General features: G+C 42.8%; 1 protein-coding gene across 1 annotated transcript in view; it reads left to right on the top strand.

Annotated features, from left to right (window-relative positions):
* dlc (deltaC) overlaps window positions 1-18916 on the top strand; it is a 35717-nt gene that overhangs the window by 4924 nt on the left and 11877 nt on the right. Inside the window, exons 5-7 of the mRNA XM_075472770.1 lie at window positions 8414-8605; window positions 11697-11866; window positions 12882-13098. Of these exons, the coding sequence (XP_075328885.1) occupies window positions 8414-8605; window positions 11697-11866; window positions 12882-13098 (579 nt within the window). The remainder of the gene's footprint in view (window positions 1-8413; window positions 8606-11696; window positions 11867-12881; window positions 13099-18916) is intronic.

Genomic DNA, 18916 nt, shown 5'->3' with positions numbered 1-18916 from the left:
TGGTTGTGTTGGTTGTGTTGGTTCTGTTTGGTTGTGTTGGTTGTGTTGGTTCTGTTTGGTTGTGTTGGTTGTGTTGGTTGTGTTGGTTCTGTTTGGTTGTGTTGGTTGTGTTGGTTCTGTTTGGTTGTGTTGGTTTTGTTGGTTGTGTTGGTTATATTTGGTTGTGTTGGTTGTGTTTGGTTGTGTTGGTGTTGTTCGTTGTGTTGGTTCTGTTTGGTTCTGTTGGTTCTGTTGGTTGTGTTGGTTCTGTTTGGTTGTGTTGGTTGTGTTGGTTGTGTTGGTTGTGTTGGTTGTGTTGGTTCTGTTTGATTGATTTGGTTGTGTTGGTTCTGTTTGGTTGATTTGGTTGTGTTGGTTGTGTTGGTTCTGTTTTGTTCTGTTTGGTTGTGTTGGTTGTGTTGGTTCTGTTTTGTTCTGTTGGTTCTGTTCGTTTCTGTTGGTTCTGTTGGTTCTGTTTGTTCTGTTTGTTCTGTTTGTTCTGTTGGTTCTGTTTGTTTCTGTTGGTTCTGTTGGTTCTGTTGGTTCTGTTTGTTTCTTTTTGTTCTGTTGGTTCTGTATGTTTCTGTTGGTTCTGTTGGTTCTGTTTGTTCTGTTGGTTCTGTTGGTTGTGTTGGTTCTGTTTGTTTCTGTTGGTTGTGTTGGTTCTGTTTGTTCTGTTTGTTTCTGTTGGTTGTGTTGGTTCTGTTTGTTCTGTTGGTTCTGTTGGTTGTGTTGGTTCTGTTTGTTCTGTTGGTTCTGTTGGTTCTGTTTTGGTCTGTTGGTTCTGTTCGGTTCTGTTTGTTCTGTTTGTTCTGTTGGTTCTGTTTGTTTCTGTTGGTTCTGTTGGTTCTGTTTGTTCTGTTTTGTTCTGTTTGGTTCTGTTTGGTTCTGTTTGTTCTGTTGGTGTCTGTTCGTTTCTGTTGGTTCTGTTGGTTCTGTTTGTTCTGTTTGTTCTGTTTGTTTCTGTTTGTTCTGTTGGTTCTGTTGGGGAGGCCGCTTCCTTAAAGCCGGCGTCACATAAGAAACAGACGACTGGATCAGACCGGGTTGATGAGATCATAATGAACCGGATTTAAGTGATTCGTACTCAGATGAATTGACTGAATTACAGAAGAAATTTAAATTGGTCTGAATTGGATCATAATTAACAGCAGTGGAAATGATTTGATTGAATTAAATTATAATTAATTCTAATGAGTTGGGTTCAGTTGGAATGAACTGGATCATAGTTACACTGTTACGAACTGCTGTGTATTTACGGTGTATTTACAACAGTATCCGACTGTATTTTACAATAATTGTAAAATACTGTTGAATATTCATCCCTCACATGTAAATTAACAGTTAAATCAGTCATTTAACAATACCAGTAGATAACTGTAATTTAACAGCATAAAACAGTATTTGTAATGAATTGATGTCCAAATCCAAAATATACATCATTATACTGTTAAATAAATTACGGTAGATGCGCTGTAAAATTACTAAAACACAGGTATCCTACCGTCATGTACTGTAATCCAATAAACAGTATTATACTGTTTGATAAATAACAGTAGTTACACTGAAAAACTAGAAAGCTGCAAGCAGCTGTGAGCGGGACCGAGATGTGCGTACGTTGGGATGTGCGTACGATGGGGCATGCCCTGGACGCTGGAGCTGCAGCTCTGCCCACATGCACGATACCCTCTGCGTATGTGTGAGTACACAATAACCCCAATGCAGAGGGGTTTTTGAAAATTTCTAGGGGGCGCTACTGAGCCATATTGCTCCGCCTACACACGATACTCTTTACATACGTACGAGGTCGTCAGGGTGGACGTGTGTACCAAGTTTCATGACCTTGCGATGATGATAAAGCTTTCATATCACAAATCCCATCACACGATTTTCACCGCCTTGCCACGGCCACGCCCTTTGAAGTTTGAAAACGTTTCTCCATGATTTTTTCGCCTCATGTCCTAAGAGTAACCGGCCAGGACAAGTTTGAAGCTTGTAGCATTAAATATATAGGAGGAGTTTGATCAAATGCGAGGTGTGGAAAAAAAGAGACGTTTCCAACCACCAGCAGGTGGCGCTAAAGGTGGATGTCACTATTTTATATGTGCGCGTTCACGCTAGGTCCAGCATTCACCGTAAGAAGTTTGGGACAGATTGGATAATGTATGTGGGAGTTATAAGCGACTTAATTTTTTGTGGCGAGTGATGGCGAGTCATCAAACTTTGAGGCGTCGCCACGGCCTCGCCCTTTAAGTTTTGAAAAAGTTTCCCCATGAATTTTTCCCTCCATGTCTTAAGAGTAACCTGGCCAAGTTTGGAGCTTGTAGCATTAAATCTGTAGGACAAGTTAGATCTTGTGAAAGGTGTGGAATCGGTCAAAAATGGCACGAAAACTCACTTTCCATCCATAATGGCCGCTTTCCTGTGGACCTGGCACCGTGATGGCTTGTGACTTTTTTGTGCGTCTGGGCATGATGAATAAGTGTACCGAATTTCGTCATCCCACGCAAAACTAATCCTATTAAGGGGACCATTTTTAAGCATTATAGGGGGCGCTACAGAGTCAATGAGCGACTCCCAAAAATATAAAGTTTAGATTCTTTCATGTCGTCGACTGGCAGGTGGCGCTATATATATATATATATATAGATCATATTTATATATGCCAGTATACTGTTATTTTACATTTTACAGGGAAATTCTTTACAGTGTAGTTATGATCAGATTGAACTGGAATGAATATTCAACAGTATTTTACAGTTATTGTAAAATACAGCCGGATACTGTTGTAAATCCACCTTAAATACACAGCAATTCGTTACTGAGTAGATTCAATTAAGTTATGATTAATTCTAATGAGTTGGATTCAGTTGGAATGAACTGGATCATAGTTATGATCAGATTGAACTGGGATGAATTGGACTGAATCGGCTCCACATGAATCAGAAAGGCGGTCAGTCCCCCCCCACCCCCCCCCGCCATTAAACAGAAGTTAACACTCTTACAGCGCTGTGGCCCCCCTGTTTTCACTCTAACGTTTCTACAGAAATGGGGGGGGGGCGGCGGTAAAGAATGGGACCCTCGGCGCTTCGTGTTTTTGTGCAGAATTGTTAAGTCGAGCAGTTGTCAACGCCGAAATAAAAAAAAAAAAAAGATCTTAGAGCTTTATGCCAGTTTCCAGAGTGTGTGTGTTTGGCCCTGAGGTCTGGTCCTTTTGTTTTGAGCCCAACAATGGGCCCCCGGTTGGGCCCCCGGCCTGCTGCTTTAACAGGGACACGCGCTGGAGCTTAACGTGCGCCGCCGTGCGTGAAAGGAGACGGCATGTGTTGCTTTTGTTGTGCGAGCCAGCTGCTTCGTTCGGTACTTAACAAGCACTAAGTGTGTGTGTGTGTGTGTGTGTGTGTGTGTGTGTGTGTGTGTTCTTGCACTTAGTGTTCAGTGAGGACCACGCCAAGTTTTTAACCAACAGAGTGAGGACATCTTTACATAAGCCGCTTTCGGACTGTAGGAACCATTGGCAGTTCTAATAACCTTTTAATCCGCGGGGCCGTTTTCTCCCGTGTTCGGACATACAGGAACTCGGGGCTATCTCCCTTAGTTCCTATAACTATTTAGCTCCTTCTCCGAGGTCGGGTCTTTTCATAGTTCTTATAGAACGAATATGACGGAGGTGTGTGGTGGTCGGTATAGCTACGCCCCTTGTCATGCTATCACGGCTGAAATGTTTCATCATACCACACAGACAGAACCTGCGGGTGTTTAATAAGTTAAACTTACACTTTGTCTCCTTTGTCTGCGGCGCTCTGCTCTCCTTTCTTCCTTCATGAAATGAAAAAGTATCGTCTCCTGACTCTCTCTGTGAGCTTTTCCAGCCTCGATATTAGACGCCTGATGCGATCGTCCATGATTAATATCACCATCATGCAGACCATAAACACGGTGGCCTCCCCGCTCTCCATATTAGCTTCTTAGTGCTGTTTTTTCTTCTCTCCTTACTTTCTGTTTTGTTTTTGAATGTAGCGCTAAACGGCTAACGGCTACCACGTCACTGACGCAGACGGCTGCGTGCGCCGCATCAGTCCCGACCTGGTCCCGACTCATGTGCGAATGCAGACTAAAACAGAAGGACAGTTATCATAACGAAATTCGAGTAGGACAGTTTTGATAACTACGTTCCTATAACTACTCTGTCCGAAAGCGTCTATAGTGAGGACATTTTGGCCGGTCCTCACTTTGTTTCCCTCTAGATCAGGGGTCTTCAACGTTTTTCAGCCCAGGGACCCCCAAACTGATGGAGAGTTGGAGCAGGGACCCCCCCTACTATTTATGTGGCATACAATTGTGTTTTATATTTAACAGGGCCTAGTGCCGTGTATAAACATAGCTACTCTGTTATTGTACAATCAATACTAAGCTATTCAAATAATACACAGGTTAATATATTCATGTTTTTATTTTAAACATGTGCAAGGTACAGGGTGGCCGTGCCACTGCCATTTATAAACAAACATCTTGCATACAACACTGAGCTATTCAAATAATCCACAGATTTTAACTTTAAACATGCATGTAGATGGGACAATGCATCCTAAAACCATCTGTGGATGGCACACGTTTGCACACAATTTGTGAGAAAAAAATGTTGAAAAAAAAAAATAAATAAATGTTAAAAATCGTCTAATCAACCAAAGATTTTGCAACTCCCCTCCAGTACCCCCTGTTGAAGACCTCTGCTCTAGATGACCTCCTTAGGTTATATAGATCCTCTAATTTTCTCAGTAGGACCTCAGAATGTCCTGAGTGTCAATTTTTAGAATGTGTGTGTGTGTTCTTGCACTTAGTGTTGAGTGAGGACCATGCCAAGTTTTTACCCAACAGAGTGAGGACATCTGTACATAGTGAGGACATTTTGGCCAGTCCTCACTTTGTTTCCCTCTAAATCAGGGGTTCCCAACCTTTTTGACTGCACGGACCAGAGCGCAGCTGTAATATTTCAGACGGACCGGTGGGGAATGTTACGTGACGTCACACCACTAGTATCATGTTAACATGCAAAACAGAAACATGACGCAACCTAGTCAAGTCAAGTCTTTTATTGTCAGATACACAGAACAACAGAGTCAGACTGGGCATTGAAATACTTAGGACAGGACACCGTACAGGAACTACCATAACAGGACATAACATGCCGTAACATAAGTACTCGAACAAAAACAGTAACAATAAATAGGCAATGTGAATACTACAAATAAAACTACCTAAACAACATTTACATCAAAACTTAACTCACCCTCAATGTGAACCCTGAGCCTGTTTTCCAGACACAAGGTGATCATAACGCGGTGTTATGTCTGTCAGTGATATGCGCAGCGTGGTCTCAGTCTGCTGCGCCGCTTTGTTTTGGTGACTGTCAAAGCGGAAAATCCAGCCTCGCACAAGTGGACGGAAAAGACAACAGTGTCTTCAGCGCTATTTCAGCGAGTCCTGGGAATTCTCCCATAACTTTAACCCAAAATGATGAGACTGAACTTTGTATAAATAAAATCTTGAGGCCTCCGCCATTTTTTAACTCCAGTAATTTGTCCTATTGTGCTGATGGGAGAGATGATGTTTCGGAAGTAAAGGGATCTCGTATCCATTCCTTTCCGACCCTCGGGTCCTTCGCGGAGGGAAAGTATCTCTCAAACTCCGCTGACAGTGCGCGCAGGTGATCCAGGATGAGCGCTCTCAGGTGTGGGCATCCGTCCTCTCCTGTAAACTCCGTGTATGTGTGAAACATGTCACAGACACCTTTCTCCACTCTTTTAGCCCAGGAATCCAGTTTTGCTTTAAAAGCTGAAATTTTGTCGGCCACTTTGAACACGGTGGATGTTTTACCTTGAAGTGACAGGTTGAGCTCGTTGCAATGCAAATATGTCACACATGTAAGACAGTTTTGACAACCAGTCGTGGTCTTTGAAGTGGTCGGCAAGCGGGGAGTGTCTCTCGGACAGAAATACCAACAGCGGCTGGCGGAGTTCGAAGACAAGATTGAGAGGCTTGCCCCTGGACAGCCACCTGACCTCCGCGTGGAGCAGGAGCCGTTTGTGGTCCTCATCCATACTGTCACAAAGCTGTTCGAACATACGTGTGTTCAGCGCACGTGTTTTGACATAATTTATTATAACAACTACGTCCTTCATGACCTGGTTGAGTTCTGGTGAAAGTCTCTTGCATGCCAACGCTTCACGATGAATGACACAATGAGTGGCTTCGCAGTGTGGAGCCCTCTCTTTTACGCGGGTGATGAAGCCAGATATGCGGCCGGTCATTGCTGCGGCCCCATCGGTGCACACACCAACACACTCCAGCCAGCTGAGTTTACCGGACATGTATTCATCCAAGGCCTTAAATATCTGCTCTCCCGTAGTTTTAGTTGGCAGGTTCAAGGCGCACAGCAAATCCTCCTGCAAGTCATCTTGATAGATATATCTGACATAAACGAGTAAAACCGCCTTGTTTTCCACGTCCGTGGACTCGTCGACTTGAATCTCATACCACTTGGATGCGTTTAATCTTTCCAAAAGCTGGCTTTCAACATCCCCCGCCATCTCATCTATTCTCCTTTTAACGGTGTTATTGGAGAGAGGAACGTGTCCAACTTTATTTGCTGCAGCTTCACCAAAAAGTAATTGGCAAATGTCCTCGGCTGCTGGCAGAATTAATTTCTCCCCGATGTCAAAGGGCTTTTTTGCTTTTGCAATACGATGCGCGACCACATATGATGCCTTCAATGCAGCTACATTAATTGCAGTTGCGGACTTCATCATCTGCCGCTGGCTGTCCTGTTCTGATCTTCTTCTCTCAAAATATTCAACTGGCTTGTCTTTAATTGCAGGATGTTTCGTCTCCAGGTGCCAAAGTAATTTTGATGGTTTCATAGCTTCGTTTGCTAGCTTCTCTCCGCACACAACGCACAGTGGATTAGGAGCAGCTGCGTCCCCAGATGTGATGAAACCGAATTTCATGTAACTGTCGACATATTTTCGGTTGAATTTGGATTTCTTTCTTTTCGTTTCTTCATTATTTTCGCTGTCTGTGGGCCTTTTTTCAGCAGCTCTGGTGAAAAAACTTGCCATTGTCGTTTGTTTCTTCATGGTTTCCATGGTTTCCTTCTGCGTTCCCGCCGTTCCTCGTGCAGATGTGACCCTCATCTCCGCCAATTAGAATGTTTACATTGACACGTAACATATTGGCTATAACGATACAATTAAAAATAAAGTAATCTGCCTGGTGATACGTGATGAAGAGGTTTGAATTAAAATGTAATAGGCTAATTATCAAAATGCAATGCAGTACATTTATGGCAAATACACCCTCTTTTTTCTGAATGGGTTTTCACGGCCCGGTTCTTAACGACTCACGGCCCGGTACCGGTCCGGGGCCCGGTCGTTGGGAACGCCTGCTCTAGATGACCTCCTTAGGTCATATAGATCCTCTAATTTTCTCAGAAGGAACCTCAGATTGTCCTAAGTGTCAATTTTTCTCCCCTAAAGTTTAACACAGATTAAAAATCTTTTTCTGAATCTTTTGTGCTTCTCAAAATCTGAAGCGGTGTATTGGATCACTACGCCACCGAGTGTCTGGAATGACACTTTGTTTGTTTCTAAGTGAACGAGAAACACTGGTCCTCACTATGTGAGTGGTTTTACTCGGTCCTCATTCAGCAATAAGTGTGAGTGTGTGTGTTCTTGCACTTAGTGTTGAGTGACGACCAAGCCAAGTTTTTAACCAACAGAGTGAGGACATCTTTACATAGTGAGGACATTTTTTGTGAGTGGTTTTACTCAGCAATTAGTGCGAGAGTGTGTTTGTGTGTGTGTGTGTGTGTGTGTGTGTGTGTGTTTGTGTGCACTTGTTTATCGTACCGTGGAGGGTCCTGTGACAGGGAGCCCACCAACAAAGTGGGGTCCTGTGTCTTCGTGGGGCCCAAAATCCGGACCCCACATTGGAAACCACTTTAAAGCAGCTTGGGATGCTCTCCCCAACATGCCTCATGCATTTTTTTTTTTAACTTGGCCCATTTGGTAGCGAAAAACTAACATGTAAAATAAAGTTACAAATTATGTTTATTGAAAGGGATTTTTTAATATCAAGATTTTTTGGGGGATTTTTTTTTTTAAGGTGGACCCCACAACTCACCAAACTACTTTGGTCCTGCAGTGGGAGGTTAACAAGCACTTGTGTGTGTGTGTGTGTGTGTGTGTGTGTGTGTGTGTGTGTGTGTGTGTGTGTGTGTGTGTGTGTGTGTGTGTGTGAGAGGCCCTGAAAGGGGTTTTGCTGTTTTGTGAATCCAGTGAAGAACATGAGACCCACACTTTCTGCACTCGTAGTAACATTCTCCACTCCTTCCTCCCCCCTTTCTCCTCCTTTCTCCCTCTCTCCTCGCCATCAGCCATCTGTGCGACGGGGTGCAGCGAGCAGCACGGCTTCTGCGAGGCGCCCGGGGAGTGCGTGTGCCGGCAGGGCTGGCAGGGCGAGCGCTGCGACGAGTGCAACCGGCACCCCGGATGCCTCCACGGGACCTGCCAGCAGCCCTGGCAGTGCAACTGCAAGGAGGGCTGGGGAGGCCTGTACTGCGACCAAGGTGGGTCACACTTCAGAGACCCGCCAGGATCCATTCAATTCAGTTTTATTTATATAGCGCCAAATACAACAAATGTCATCTCAAGGCACTTAGATAATAAAGTCCAATTCAAGCCAATTGGAATTCAATTCATTGTAATTATTTATAAAATAATCCAATTCATTCATATAGAGCCAATTAAAAAATCAGGCTTCCTGTTTTAGACGCTTCTGAATACACGATGTAGCGGCCTTTTAAGTTTCCAAACTACATTTTCTAAGAAAGGCCGTGGGTGGTAATAGGTGGTTTGATTCTTGCACTTCAGACTTGATTGTTTAAAAAAATCTATGTAGTTTATTTCCAACAAAAAAATTTGAACAAAACAATAACAAAAAATCTCCTACAATTTAGATGAAAAACGAAAAGTTAACTCAATCTGATTTTACAAGCTCAAAAAGTGGTAAAAAAAAAACGCACTTCAGACTTGATTGTTAAAAAATTATATGTAGTTTATTTAAAAAAAAAAAAAATATGAACAAAACAATAACTAAAAATCTCTTACAACTCAGATGAAAAACGAAAGTTAACTTAATCTGATTTTACACGCTCAAAAAGTGGTCAAAAAAATCTTTTTTTACCCAAACCTCCCGTCTTCACAGCGGACAATTGCCCAACAAAAAGCTACTCCAACATAACAGTCATCCATCATCTAAAAAGTAAATTATTAATAAAAACTCAAGCTAGTTTGAACCTTTATTATAGTTTTAATGTCACTAATGGTTGCCTCTGGTTTGTGGAGTGCCTCAGGGGTCCATCCTCGGCCCCTTCCTTTTTGCCTCAGATGTGTTACTTCTGCTACACAATCTGCAGAAGCCAGATGGCAAACAGCTTTTATTTGTCTTTTAACCGCTCACACAACAGAGGCTCTACGAAGCGGAAATGTTCTCTAACTTCACACGGTTCTAAAGCCGTGATGATAGAACATCAACATGTTTGATGATAAGCTTAATTTACATGTAAACCTCATTCACAGAAAAGTTGGGAAGTGATCTAAAATGCAACAAAAACTTAAATCTGTAATTTCTGTTTAGTTTGAACCTTTTATTCAACAGAAATAAGTCCAGAGAAATGATTCTCAGTCTCCTCTGACCAGCTTCACTCAGTGGGGTCACATGGCACTGAAAGGATCGGATTATTGGCTAAATTACAATCAGACTGAGTTATTAAGTGCATGTAGACACCTTAATCTGACTAAGAACTGGATCGGATCGGATTCAGACCCCGAGATAACTGGGTTGAAAGTCACTCTAAACCTGCTTGTAGACGCTGAAGCACGTGGTGAATCAGACTTTGCGTTCTGCGCATGCTCCAGATGTTTTCCCAGGGTCGTGACCCGGAAGTCAAAGGAGACGATATTCCTGTTGTTGTCGCCGTCAGAAAGAAACAAACAACGCGATGGAGAATGCTCCGTTGGGCATCGAGTTTGTGCAACAAGCAGCTCATCACAGACCAAATGTAGAGGGACGTAGCTTCATCTGGCTCTGCGTTCTCCATCTTTCTCCAATGCCTGAGTTTGTTGCTGTTGTTGGTGGTGAAGAGGTCAACAGGAAGTGGCTCTATTAGCAACAGTTGGAATGGGTACAGCGCCACCTATCATACCGGGGTATGACACGCTTTATGCCTCTGATCCCATTCATTCACCGCCATATATCCAAGGAGAATTACCCTTTAATAACTCAATCTGATTGTAATTTAGCCAATAATCCGATCCTTTCAGAGCCATGTGACCCCACTGAGTATATTTAGAACCAAACGCAGAATCTGAAGCATCAACACTCAGTGAAAGCTGTTCCAGAGTTCCCATCCTGCTCCATCAGCTTCCTTTAACGACCCTTCTTAACGTTTTGGGAACTGAGGACGCTGATTGTTGCAGTTTTTCAGAGGAATCTGGGTCCATTCCTGCTGAATCCCAGATTCCAGCTGCTCAGCAGTCGCAGGTTGTTGTTGTCTGGTTCTCCTCTTCATGATGCTCCAACATGTTCAGCAGGAGACGGATGTGGACAGATGTGATCAAAGGACAGAGCCGGAGTCGAACAAGTACAGGAAGGCTGAGTTCAGATGAGGCGCTTTCATCCAGAGCGACTTACAAATGAAAAAATATAACATTACAGCTAACGTCTAAGCTAACATCAAAACTAACATAGGAGTTAAAATCAAAACTAACGTCAAAGCTAACATCAAAGCTAACATCATAGCTAACATAAAAGCTAAAATCAAAGCTAACGTCAAAGGTAACATCAAAGCTAACGTCAAAGCTAACATCAAAGCTAACATCAAAGCTAAGATTAAAGCTAACGTCAAAGCTAACATCAAAGCTAACAATAACAATAAGCTACATAAAAGGAAATCTTAACAAAGAGAAAACACATTCCTCTGAAAATGTATCAGGATTCTGGATCAGGACTCTGGATCAGGTTTCTGGATCAGGATCTGTGCCACACTGATGACAACATTATATATGTAATTTAGGAACAAATATGTATAAGTTAGCTTAAATCTCTAAACATTTTATCATCCAAGCAGCTGCTGCTCACTATGAAACCTTGATGTATTTGTATGAAACATCTGTCTCTAACCTGTGCTCAACTGTCTGATCACCAATCAATAACCTCTTCATGTTGGTTTGTTTTTTGCACCTTAGACACATGTTTTTAAAGCTGCTTTACGAATGGTGTTTTTATAGTTTTAAAAAGTGATCCAGAGCTTTAGGCTTGAAGGTGAAGGAGCAACAGAAAACACGAAGCCTGGATTATTGGTTGAATTCACGTTTTACAGACCAAACATCCTCGTTTCATTGTCGGTTTCTTGAGCTTCACTGGTTTCAGGACACTGGAACACAGTTATTACACAGTTTATACACAGTTATTACACAGTAATGACATCAGTCAGCGGTGGGATTCAGCAGATTTTAGAGGGTTAAACGCCCGCTTTGTGGTTATTTTTGAATGAATTCATTGGCTGACACAGCAGACGTCCCGGTGGACAGGGGTTCGGGTTCCAGACTGTTTGTTCAACAACGTCTCTCTCTCTCTCGTTTCTTTCATGGCTTCAGACCTGAACTACTGCACCAACCACAAGCCGTGCCAGAACGAAGCCTCGTGCACCAACACCGGCCAGGGCAGCTACACCTGCACCTGCCGACCCGGGTTCTCCGGCAAGAACTGCGAGATCGAGACCAACGAGTGCGACAGCAACCCCTGCAAGAGCGGCGGCAGCTGCAAAGTACGCCACTAGGTGTCTCTTACTCTGCTTGTGATGATCATCAGCCTCCAGATGTTCAGGTTCAGAGATTTAGTTCCTGAAAACACAGTCAGAACCACCTGCCTAAAACCGTGTAGGTGGGCCTCATGTGCCCTAAAGGTTGGGGAGCATCGTCCTACTGGGGCGGCAGTGTTGAGCATGCATGTTTAGTTTGGTGGTATGAGTGAAAGTATGGCTGTGTTCGAAACCACATACTTCTACTACTTCTCCTACTTCTCATACTAACTTTTTGAGTTAGTATGCGAGTTAGTATGAAGTTACTACTCATACTCAAACTACTCAAGATGCAACGTAACGTGACGTCGCCGATCGTCATTTCCTGTCAAAACAGCAGTTTCAAGCTAGCTACAACGAGGGTAGGTTCACTTCCTGTTTTCAAAACAAAAGCACCAATTGTATGGTAATGGCTTTCCCTATGATAAAAGGCAACGGGTATTTTATTTTGTGAAAATAACCGGAAGTGCGTTGCTCACTGCGGCTAGCTTTAGTAGCGCCAAATTCGTGGGAACAAAATTGTAAATAGCCGGTATTTTGTCAGGTTTTCAACACGTTGGGGATCTAAACGACTACTTTCTCACCTGAAAATGTTTCAAATGTTGCTAAAGTTTACAGAGTTTAGAGCTTAAGAGAAATCAGCTTCAGGCCGGCTGATTTCGGCTCGGGCAGGAGCGCAATGTATTGTGGGTAAACGCTCTGCATACTGTCTGATCGATGAGTATGCAGTATGGAAGTATGTGGTATGCAGTATGTAGTATGCAGTATGGAAGTATGTAGTATGCAGTATGTAGTATATAGTATGCGGTTTCGAACACAGCCTAACTTCCACAGGAATGGTAGGAGCCATGGTTCCCCAACAGAGCGTTGTATTGTCCCAGGATGATGGGTGTTATTCACCTGTCGGTGCGGCTCACAAACTGTTCTGGGAGCTTCATTTCCTCTCCTCATCACGCTCTTTTCCCCCCGTCTTCCCTGCTAGGATCTGGTGAATGATTACTCGTGCGCGTGCCCTCAGGGCTTCTACGGGAAGAACTGCGAGATCAGCGCCATGAAGTGTGCCGACGGGCCGTGCTTCAACTGGGGCACTTGCGTGGAAAAAGACACCGGCGGGTACAGCTGCCGCTGCCCGGCCGGCTTCACGGGCTCCAACTGCGAGAAGAGGATCGACAGGTGCAGCAGCAACCCCTGCGCTAACGGTACAGATCACCTGTAAACCCATTTCATTCATAGAGTCAGCCGGACCTCCATTAGAGGTGGATTCAGCACGTAATAAAAACCCATTGACAAGATTTACCAGCTTCATCTCAGTTCATGACTTATGGGGTAATGAATGTCTACTGATCGTAAACACAGACCAATAGTAACACACTAAAAATAATAATAAAATGATAAATAATCTGTTCCTCATTATGTCTTCTAATGAGGTAAATCCCACCTCAGATGAACACATGACATTAAAAGTTCAATTAAAAGCAGAAAGTTGAAGTAATGGTTTCCTGTGGGACGTTATCAGTCTCTCTCATGGTTGAGGAGGAATCTAGCTCTTTGGGTTTCTGACCTTGGGGTGACCTTTAACCTTTAACATGCTAACTGAGGCCTGCAGAGTCTGAGATGTAGCTCTTGGGTTTCTGACCTTGGGGTGACCTTTAACCTTTAACATGCTGACTGAGGCCTGCAGAGTCTGAGATGTAGCTCTTGGGTTTCTGACCTTGGGGTGACCTTTAACCTTTAACATGCTGACTGAGGCCTGCAGAGTCTGAGATGTAGCTCTTGGGTTTCTGACCTTGGGGTGACCTTTAACCTTTAACATGCTGACTGAGGCCTGCAGAGTCTGAGATGTAGCTCTTAGGTTTCTGACCTTGGGGTGACCTTTAACCTTTAACATGCTAACTGAGGCCTGCAGAGTCTGAGATGTAGCTCTTAGGTTTCTGACCTTGGGGTGACCTTGCTGGGATGTCCACTCCTGGGCAGATTGACAGCTGTCCTGAATGTTTTCCACTTGTGAATAATCTTTCTCTCTGTAGAACGATGGACTCCAGATAGTTTGGAAACGACCTTATAACCCTTCCCAGGTTGATGGGCAGCAACAGCTGCTGATGTCTTTCCTCCTTGGCATCGTGTTAACACACACCTGAATGCTGAAAACTGACCAAAAAAGAATTGAAAAGGTCTAAATGATGTATTTTTAATCCTGTCCTGATCTAGCCTGGCTGACGCGTCCACATCTCGATGAGATGGTGGTCTGGGAACTAGGTGTGTCTTTTCTCGTATTTGAGGCGTGGTTTACGAATGCCTAGAGCTGTTTATTGGGGGCTACGAATGTCTATCAAATGGCGTCTGGTTCTTCCCATGCTGCTTTACGCACGATTCATAGCCAATTGTATCACTTATACCAGATGACGACAGAAATTCGACTAGGAAGAAGAAGAAAAAAAAGTAAAATAAAAGTAAACTTGCGCTCTAAGCTACTCCGAAACACTTTCTAAGGCTGCATCGAATGGTAACGTTGTGTCCGCTGCCATGTTGGATTAACACTCTACAAGCCTTGGTATAGCGCATAGACGTCGTCATCGTCTTGCCCCCCCCCCCCCCCCCCCCGTTCTGTGATTGGTTCCCTAACTCAGGCAAAAATAAGGGCGGTGGTTTCCAGGCTGACTTTGCAGTGAGAATGAAATCGCGCACAAAGCAGCATGGGAATTCCCAGGCTAGTCCTTATCTATGAAACGGTAGAACAGGACGAACATAAACTGTATGTGTGTGTTTCGGACCTACATCAGTGGCCTGTTCTGCTGGTAAAATGGTCTTAGCGAAGTAACTTTAAGCTCAAAAACTAAAACTATTTAAGATAACTGCAGCTAAAACCTTTTTTATTCCATATTTTACAGCCTGTTTTAGGGAAACATTGAGATAATAAGCCCAATAAGTGGTCTGAACGGCTGTTATGTTTGTTCTTTATTTGGTGTAAAGAGCATTTAAAACAGCGTTGCATCTTCAGCCTGCAAGAAATGTAGAAAATGACATCTTAATTTATTTTGTTTCGTTAGCGGTGTGACTTTGACTGGTCACCTGATAACATCTATATATATATATATATAAATATTTATATATTAATTTAATATATTTTGGAATATGTTTGGAAAGAAGAGGATAAATGAACCCAGAACAAGACGTAAGTTGAGTGAAATTCATCAAATTTTTGCATCAAGTCGAATAATAGTCGGAGCCAAAGGAAGCACACTGACTCAGTAGAAGTTTGAAGAGTATTTCTGTAAAGTTCTTTGCTGATCGTTCAGTATGGATGGAGAGGAAGTGGTTTAGGAGGTCCACAGAAAGCTGGAGGCAGGCAGGCAGAGGTGGGCTCAGCTTGGGTCAAACCAGGTGACGGTAAATCTAAAGCCAGGAGAAAACAGACTCAGAAACAAGTTGGTCTGAGAGTCGACTCGTCCAACAGGAAAATGAGATGAGATGAGGTGGATGTAACGCCAGATAAACAAAAACACGGGCTGTGTTCGAAACTGCCTACATACTACATACTGCATACTACATACTACATACTGCATACAGCATACTACATACTACATACTACATACTTCCATACTACATACTACATACTACATACTACATACTTCCATACTACATACTACGTCACTCAGGGGTCCCTGCGCACGATCGACACGGTCACGGCTTTTCTCTGTTCTGGCACCCCGAAGGTGGAACGACTCCCGACTCCCGACTGATATCAGGACAGCTGAGTCGCTGCCCATCTTTCGCTGCAGGCTGAAAACCCATCTCTTCAGGAAACACTACCCTGCTCCGTCCTAGTTCCTTACGCACTTATTGTTTCCTCCACCTCTGGCACCCTCTATATTTTCATTACCCCCTACCTGAACCAGGGTTTGCATCCCCACTCCGCTGTGACTGGTGTGCAGTTGGTGAGAGGCTGAGGTACCTGACTTATCGCCCTTACTCTAGCACTAGTTTTGCTCTTAGCTGTTTGGTTTTGGAAGGAAATGCACTTATGATTTCTTGTGACCTGAAGTTCTTTTGCCTACCGATGTTGAACGCACTTATTGTAAGTCGCTTTGGTTAAAAGCGTCTGCAAAATGACCGTAATGTAATGTAATGTAATGTACATACTACATACTTCCATACTACATACTACATTCTACATACTTACATACTGCATACTACATACTACATACTACATACTGCATACTGCATACTACATACTACATACTGCATACTACATACTACATACTACATACTACATACTGTATACTACATACTGCATACTACATACTACATACTGTATACTACATACTACATACTACATACTGCATACTACATACTACATACTGTATACTACATACTGCATACTGCATACTACATACTACATACTGCATACTACATACTACATACTACATACTGCATACTACATACTACATACTGTATACTACATACTGCATACTGCATACTACATACTGCATACTACATACTACATACTGTATACTACATACTGCATACTACATACTACATACTACATACTGCATACTACATACTACATACTGTATACTACATACTACATACTACATACTGCATACTACATACTACATACTACATACTGCATACTACATACTACATACTGTATACTACATACTACATACTACATACTACATACTGCATACTACATACTACATACTGTATACTACATACTGCATACTGCATACTACATACTACATACTACATACTGATCGATCAGACAGTATGCAGAGCGTTTACCCACAATGCATTTCGCTCCTGCCCGAGCCGAAATCAGCCGGCCTGAAGCTGATTTCCCTTAAGCTCTAAACTCTGTAAACTTTAGCAACATTTGAAACATTTTCAGGCGAGAAAGTAGTCGTTTAGATCCCCAACGTGTTGAAAACCTGACAAAATACCGGCTGTTTACAATTTTGTTCCCACGAATTCGGCGCTACTAAAGCTAGCCGCAGTGAGCAACGCACTTCCAGTTATTTTCACAAAAATAAAATACCCGTTGCCTTTTATCATAGGGAAAGCCATTACCATACAATTGGTGCTTTTGTTTTGAAAACAGGAAGTGAACCTACCCTCGTTGTAGCTAGCTTGAAACTGCTGCTTTCATGTGACCTTTTCTAACCTGACAGCAGGTCCAAACTCTCCCAAACAGGATGTTCCTGCAGCAGGTGTGCAGCTCAGCTCCACCAGCCTGTGTTTCTGCATGCTTTCCTGCAGCTTTGGCATCTATCTCAGCTCAGCGTGACGGCAGCTGCTTTATGCTGCTTTTTATGCGGCTCTGTCGTTGAGTTCCTGTTCGCCCTGAAGGCTGAACTGTTTGCCAGTTAATCATTTATCTGATTATCAAGGTTAAACTAGTGTAACGACTACAATGCTGCACATTATCAGTGTCTAAAAGCTTCACTTCATGCCTTATTGCTGCGGTTTCACCTGAACTCACAGAGATTTGTTGTTTCTGGGGGTTAAAGACAGATGTTACAGCTGTGTTTCTCAGGAGAAAAGTCTCTTCACTTTAAAGCTTCGTTGTGTTTACAAGGTGGAACCAAATGTGGAATCTGATGCAGCAACAACAACTCAGTAAAAGTTGTTTTAGAGTCATGTTTCCCATTGAGTTTCCTTTTAAATCCCATCCTGACTCCCTCACGTGCCGCCACGTGCACACAGATTCCTCAGTTTAAGGGTTAAATCTCTGTTTTTAAAGGGAGAACACATCTGAAACCCTGTTTATATTATATTATATCACGTTATCAGAGTCTAAAAAGAACGTCTGAATTGTTCCGATGTCGCTCGGCAGCAGCGTTCAACCAGCCCAACATGTAATTAGCTGTAAAAACGGGTCAAACGCTGTGATTAATGATGCATCTTTAGATGAATGTAACGGGTAAAAGAGAGAATAAGGGAGTGGGTGCATGTTAGAGAAGTCTGTTCCATCTTTGTGTCAGCAGAGAGTCAGAAATCAGATTTATTTTGGGTTAATTGAGAAACTTTGAATGAAAAAAACGTAGAAATGATTAAAAACTCTGGTCAGAGAGCTGGTCAGAAGAGCTTAAAACAGTTTATGTTTCAGCTGAGGAATCATGAAGGGAGTGTGTTAAAGGAATGTTCCGCCAAATATGAGTCTCTTAGAAGCAGAGCTGTTTGCACTGGAAAAAATCAAAGTCTTACCGAGTATATTTGTCTCATTTCTAGTTAAAATATCTCATTACACTTAATATCAGACACAACTGCCTAACAAGCACCATTTCAGCCAGATATAGGGACTTGTTTGAAGACAATACATCTGGAATATCTTGTTAAATGAAAAAGTCTTGAAAACAAATTGTTTTGAGTCACATATCATATGAAACCAGGTTTTTTTTTTTACATTTGAAGAGGTTTTTAAGCTAATATCAAGATCACTTTTATCTCAAAAGTCCTAAATATCACATTTTATTTCAAGAAATCTGGACAAGCTGATTTTCACTAGTTCCACTGGCAGATTTTTTTTGCTTATTTCAAGCAAAAACGTCTTTTATTTGCTGTTTTTTTACTTATTTTTGGAAGGGCATTTTTTTCCAGTGTGGGCCGTTTGAGCGTCTCCACAAAGACGGCAGAACGCAGGGATGTTTGTGTGGGATGAGCTTCTCAACATGTCTCATCGCCTCCCGTCTGCCAACACAAACAACGCTTTCTGCCGTGGTTACAAACATGATTTGAGCCGCCATCTGCGGCAGGAATCCGGCTCTGGCAGCGCCTCTCGGCCCGATGCACGGCTCACTTCTCTCTGCAGATGCAGCCAGGCTTCACCAGATAACTCTGAAAACCGGTTTGCTTTATGTAAATACGGCAGTGTGTCGCAAGAGAAACATTTTGTTTTCTTACGTTTAGCTCAATTACTGCAAACGATGTTACGATCATGTTTCCACTCGGCACAAGCAGCCTCAGATCTGAAGGCTGTTTAATTCTTTCCATGTGTCTATAATCATGGACATGAGTCCA

Source organism: Odontesthes bonariensis, chromosome 9 (assembly GCF_027942865.1).
Source record: "Odontesthes bonariensis isolate fOdoBon6 chromosome 9, fOdoBon6.hap1, whole genome shotgun sequence".
Taxonomy (NCBI): Eukaryota; Metazoa; Chordata; class Actinopteri; order Atheriniformes; family Atherinopsidae; genus Odontesthes; species Odontesthes bonariensis.
Note: the sequence above shows the minus strand (reverse complement) of the source record. Positions and strands in the feature narration are given on the sequence as shown.